The sequence below is a fragment of the Cebus imitator genome, unplaced genomic scaffold (genome assembly GCF_001604975.1).
Source record: "Cebus imitator isolate Cc_AM_T3 unplaced genomic scaffold, Cebus_imitator-1.0 Scaffold610, whole genome shotgun sequence".
Classification (NCBI taxonomy): domain Eukaryota; kingdom Metazoa; phylum Chordata; class Mammalia; order Primates; family Cebidae; genus Cebus; species Cebus imitator.
The window spans coordinates 17,291-23,823 of record NW_016107925.1 but is presented as its reverse complement, the minus strand read 5'-3'; the positions used below and the strand labels follow the sequence as shown (position 1 = coordinate 23,823).

General features: G+C 37.3%; 1 protein-coding gene across 1 annotated transcript in view; it reads left to right on the top strand.

The window, feature by feature from the left end:
- Positions 1 to 832: 832 nt before the first annotated feature.
- LOC108294918 (putative tripartite motif-containing protein 61) overlaps positions 833 to 6,533 on the top strand; it is a 9,393-nt gene continuing 3,692 nt past the window's right edge. The window contains 3 exon segments of the mRNA XM_017516940.2: positions 833 to 977; positions 980 to 1,353; positions 5,228 to 5,250. Of these exon segments, the coding sequence (XP_017372429.2) occupies positions 833 to 977; positions 980 to 1,353; positions 5,228 to 5,250 (542 nt within the window).

Below are 6,533 nucleotides of genomic sequence, written 5' to 3'. Positions count from 1 at the left end.
CAGCATTTTATCTTTTAGTTTTTTTCTTTTTTTAATTTCAAGATCTCAGACCCTGTGAGCTATCACACATTGTATTTGTCATATTTCTTTCCTCTCCTTAAATCTAGATAGAAGTCTTTTTTTTTTTTATGCTTGGTTTTTTGACATTGACATTTTTGAAGAACACAGACCAGTTGTCTTGTAGGAATGCTCCACGATCTGAATTAGAGTAATTTTTTCATGGTTAGCTTGAAAGTCAGTATTTTTGGAAAGAATATTATATAGGCAATGCTGTATACTTACCATTTTATCCGATCAGGAAGCACATACGTTTGTCCCACTTTTTTTTCTTAATAAGTAATGTATGGTGTGAATCTCTGCAATATGAATATCTTGTTTTTCCAAGAACATCCACTCAGTAATTTTAACATTGATTGATGATTTGTGTGTGAATGTTAAATACATTAGTGATTTTGGAATCAGATTTGTAACATGGAGTCTTTTCTCACTCATAGGAGGAATTTCTTATCTTGGACCTGAGGCTGCTTTCATGAAGAAAACTTGACTTTATTTCATTAAGTGGGAAGAGCAGCAGCCCAGCTAATATGTTGTAATATGTAATAGGCTGCAGGCTGTGAGGTGTCTGTCTTCAGGCAGTAGACTCTGAAGCTAAGGAGCTGAGGGCTTAACAAGTTTCTAGAAGCTGCCATCAACATGTCAAGTCAGTAAAACAGAAAGCTGGTCAGATGTCAAGGTCTCAGGGAAAATATCTACTGCTTACTGGGTCTTGAGGTCTAGAGAGCTAGGCCTTGCTAAAAGAATTACTTTACCTATCATCTTTGTTCAGGGCTCAATGGAATTTGTGGCAGGCCTGGATGTCCTCCGAGCAGTGGCTAGCTGTCCCATCTGTCTGGACTGCTTGAAAGACCCAGTGATCATCAGTTGTGGGCATAACTTGTGTCTCTCCTGTATCATTATATCCTGGAAGGATCTAGATGATATATTCCCTGCCCTTTTTGCCACTTTTGCTGTCCAGAAAGGAAATTGACAAGCAATCCTCAGCTGGGTCGTTTGACTGAAATTGTTAAGCAACTCCAGATGAGAAGCAAGAGAAAGAGGCAAGAAGAGAAGCATGTTTGTCAGAAACATAATCAGGTTTTGACCTTTTTCTGTCAGGAAGACCTAGAGCTTTTATGTCCAAGGTGCAGTTTCTCCACTGGTCACCAGCTTCACTGTGTTTGGCACATAAAGAAGGCTGCCTCCTATCACAGGAAAAAATTGGAGGAATACAATGCACCATGGAAGGAGCGAGTGGAACTAACTGAAAAAATCATAACCATACAAACCAGAAAATCGTTAGAACTGAAGAAAAAGGTAAAACGTAAGGAAGAAGAAGTCAGGTCTGAATTTTAGCAACTTATGTTATTTCTCCAAAATGAGCAAGGGACTATTCTTGGGCAATTACGAGATGAAGAGATGGATATTTTAGCACAACTGAATGAAAGCCTAAGAAAATTTTCAGATTATGCCTCCTCATTAAAATATCTACTAAAGGAGATAGAGAGCACATATGTGAAGTCAGAACTGGAATTAATCGCAAATGTTAAGGACGTCTATCACAGATATAAAAATAATAAAATTCCCTGAACTTTTTTCATTCAGTTAAAAGAATATGGTTACTGTCTGCCTCTACAATATTCTGGCCTATACAAAATTATCAAGCAATTTCAAGTAGATGTAATTCTAGATCCTGTAACAGCACATTGTAAACTTATAGTCTCAGCAGATAGAAAAACTGTGCGATATGGAAACACAGTGCAAAACTTACCTCCAAACCCAAGAAGATTTTATCGCCTCCCAGCTGTTGTGGGCTCTAAGGGCTATAGTAGTGGCCGGCAGTACTGGGAAGTAGAAGTGAAAGACAAGCCTGAATGGATCCTTGGTGTCTGTAATGACTCTCTTCCCAGAAGGAGGAAGCGCCCACCAACTTTAGTACAGGATGGATCGTGGGGGATTCGGTGATTTGGTAAGGATAAATATATTGTATTGGGTCATAAGCAAATTGATCTGCTGCCAAAAGTGTCACCTAGTAAGACTGGCATTTTTTTTGGATTATGAGTAAGGTTTCCTTTTATAATTTGAATGATATATCTCTACTGTATACTTTTAATGATTTTTTAGGATGACTTTGGCCTTACTTTTATACTGGAGTGGATTCAAAACTTCTTACAATTTCTAATGTAACAGATTCTGCATGAATAACTATTAGAAGACTCATTTTCTTTCACCTAGTAGACATAATTGAGCCAGTGAATCTAGTTGTGATAAAACTGTTTCCTGTAGTTAATAGTTATACAATTTCAGTATGTTTTGTTTTCATTTCAAATTTTAAAGCTTGCATATAAGACAGCTTGATTCCTGCATCTTCTCAATGGTTTTTTCCTTGTATTTGCTCTTTTCTATTCCTACCTGGGGAGATCTGGCTTTCTATTCAAGAATCTTTTTGCAGTCTTTGCCCAGTTTTAGCCTGGGAATAACTACCTTGCTGGGTGAATGCCTGCATGGACAGTTGTGCCATTAGCCTTTCCCACTGCACCTTTTCAGTGTAGATGACATATTTCTTCCTGTAAACCTGGACTACTTTGCCGAGTTGCTGACCTTCATAGTGTCCTCATACAACCTGAACTTCATCACTCTTTTGGATGGGCATGGATCGAACCTTATACTTCTGTCTCAGCTCTTTGGAAAGAGAGGAAGACATAATCTTCCTGCAAATGTCAAAAGGTGCATTGAAATGCCTTTTGCAGTTCTTGCTTTGGTCAGAAGACACAAAGTGATTGAACTTCATTTTGGCCATTCCCACTTCAGTGATGTCGGCAAAAGGAAATGGCTTCATGTTCTTATTCTTGATTGATTCCGAAACTGTCCCCTGCAGTTGTCTAATTTCCTGAATTCATTAGCTTTCTAATGTGAAATAAAGTTTTTGAGACCTTTGATTCTGAACATTTCTTTGGTCTATTCTGATATTTAACCAGAAGTTTTTTTAGGGCCTGGAATTATAGTTTTGAAACATTTTACACTTAGGTATTTTTAACTTTTTAAGTTGGGAAATATATTGTTATGATATCTACAATGTATTATGAGATATATTAGCATAAACAAATGTGCTGGAAGCATGAGATTTAATCCACATTACACAAATTCGGTCATGATCTCACACCCAAGGTCAGCTGGCATTATAATGAAAAATTTAAGCTCCAGGTACTATTGCAATGCTTCAGTCATTTTTATTTTTTTGTGATGGAGTCTAGCTCTGTCACCCAGGCTGGAGCGCAACAGCACGATCTCTGCTAACTGCAGCCTCTCTCTCCTGGGTTCAAGCAGTTCTGCCCATATCAGCCTCCTAACTAGCTGGAATTACAGACGCATGCCACCATGCCCAGTCAATTTTTGTATTTTTAATAGATATGGGGTTTTGCCATGTTGGTCAGGCTGGTCTTGAACTCCTGACCTCAAGTGATCCACCTGCCTCAGTCTCCCAAAGTGCTGGAATTACAGGCATGAGCCACCTCACCTGGCCAGTTATCTTAGTCGTACACCAATCCAGAGAAAATTACACATCTCCTGGTTAAATTACAATAATGAATTATAGGAGACATCAAAAATAGGATGACATTGGTGAAATAAGTGTTATTAGAGATACATGGATTGACTGAAATATTTGAGGATCTGTAAACTCAGTGGTTCCCTTGGACAAGAAAACAATCATAGTTTAAATAAATAATCATTTCTGTAAGTGATAAGAGTTTCGTAAATGAAAAAATATAATTGTGTATTTCCAGCATCCCTTCTCTACTCTTCCCTTGCCAGTTTCTGGTTACTTAATATTCCACCACAAACTATATATCCCAAGAAATCATCACTCCCCTTCCCCTACATAGTCAGTCTTCTTCCTACTTGTTCTATCCCTTACTCATTGCCGAAACTAAGGCACTGAGATGGTGGAAGGAGCAGGCATTTGAAATTCCATTCTAGGTTGGGCTGTTTGTGGCCATTATCAATTTATTGCCTCTATTTTTATCTTTTCAAAGAATCATGTTTGGTTTTGTTGATTTTTTTGCCTTGTCTCCAATTTTGGTTTTATTAATTTCTGCTCTAATTTTGTCCTTCTGAATGCTTCGCATTTAAAAGCTTCACATTTGCTTTTTTTTCTCTCTAGCTTCTTAAGGTAAAGTGTTAATTTACTGATTTTAGATTTTTTTATAATACATATAAATTTAATGCTGTAAGTTTCCCTGTAAATACTGCTTTAGCTATGTTATACAAACATTGAAATACTGTGTTTTTATTTTGCTCAAAATATTTAATTTCCCTGAGACTTACTCTTTGACCCCAGGGTTATTTAGATGTATACTAATTTTCACCAAGTGCAGTGACTCACGCCTGTAATCTCAACAGTTTGGGAGGCCAAGGAAGGTGGATCATCTGAGGTCAGGAGTTCGAGACCAGCCTGACCAACATGGAGTAATCCTATCTATATTAAAAATACAAAACTAGCTTGGTGTGGTGGCTCATGCCTGTAATCTCAGCTACTCAGGAGGCTGAGGCAGGAAAGTCACTTGAACCCAGAAGGCGAAGGTTGTAGTAAGCCAAGATCGTGCCATTGCACTCCAGCTTGGGCAACAAGGGTGAAACTACGTCTCAAAAAAAAAAAAGTTCTAATTTTCAAACTTTTGTGGATTTCTTAGATAGTTTTTGTAATATCAATTTCAATTTTGTATGGTCTGATAATGTAATTTGTGTAATTTCTATTCTTTAAATGTGTGAAGTCATGTTTCATAGCCCATCATGTGGTTTATCTTGATGAGTGTCCCATAGAAACTTGAAAAGAATGCTTATTTTGACTTCTCTGTTTGTTGTTTTTATTGGAGACAAGATTTCACTAATGTTGTCCAGGTTGGTCTCCAATTCCTGGCCCCAACAGCTCTACCCACCTCGGACTTCAAAAGTGCTGAGATTAAGACAGGGTCTGAGTATATTGCCCAGGCTGACGTTCAGTAGCTATTCGCAGGCACATTCATAACCCACTGTAGCCCCAAACTCCTGGGCTCAAGAGATCCTCCTGCCTCAGCCTTCAGAAAAGCTGGGACTGCAGGTGCACATCACTATGCCTGGCTTCTTTGAGTTTAATCAAGCATGATTTATGATTACATTTTAATCTCTCCTATTTATTTTTTTTTTTTTTGAGACAGAGTCTTGCTCTATCACCAGGCTTGAGCGCAGTGGCATGATCTCGCCTCATTGCAACCTCCACCTCCCAGATTCAAGTGATTCTCCTGCCTCAGCCACCCTAGTAGCAGGGACTAAAGGCACACGCCACCATGCCCAGCTAATTTTTATTTTTAATAGAGACGGGGTTTCACCATGTTGACCAGGATGGTCTTGATCTCTTGACTTTGTGGTCTGCTCGTTTCAGCCTCACAAAGTGCTAGTACTGAGCCTGGTCTTCTTCTTTTATGCATCTTTAAAAACATATTTAATGGTTCTCCCAGGGGTTTTTAGTATATATTTTTAAATAATTTGAGATCTCCTTTAAATGAAATTGTACTCTTTCCATTTCAATATAAGAACCTTGTAACAGTATATTTCCAATTCTCACTGATCCTTTGTGGTCTTGTAGTCTTACACTACTTTTACATATGCTGGAAAAACAATGTATATTATTATTATATATATTATATATATATTATTGTTTTAAACCACTAGTTATCTTTTAGAGCAATTATCTTTATTTTTATGTACTTTATTTCTTGGTGTAAACACAAGTTTCTGACATATATAATATTCCTTTGACCTGAAGTACTTTTATTAACATTCCTTGCAGTGTCCGCTTGATGGCAATGAATTTCCTCCATTTTATTTTTTCTAAGTAGTTCTCCATTGCTTTTGATAAATATGCTAATTGGTTATAGAATTGTGAGTTGGCAGGAGTTTTTAATTTACAGAAGTAACCATTGACCCCTTGATTTCACATTTTCTGACGAGAGGTGTGTTGTAATTCTTAACTTCCCTCCTTTGTCAGTAGTCATGCATTGCAAAACAGTGTTTTAGCCATTGACCACATACATGACAGTGGTCCTTTAAGATTATAAAACTATTTTTACAAAACTTTTTCTATGCTTAGATATGCAAATACTTGCCATTGAGTTACAGTTGTCTTTAGTATTCTGTACAGTAATTTGCTGTACAGGTTCATAGCCTAGGAGCATTAGGCTATGCCATACAGCTTACAGGCATAATAAGCTACACAATTGCAGCATAGGTTTGTGTAAGCCTACTCTATGATGTTCACAGAATGATGGAATCATCCCATGATGCACTTATCAGAACATACTCCCACAGGTAATGTACATATGGCAGTAATTTTCTAGTTGGGCTGCCTTTAAAATTGTGATTCTGATTTTAATTTTAATTTTCAGTAGTTTGAATTCGGTTGATACACCTATATTTGGAGATATGGTGTCGTTTTTTTCTTTTCTTTTTTTTTTTTTTTT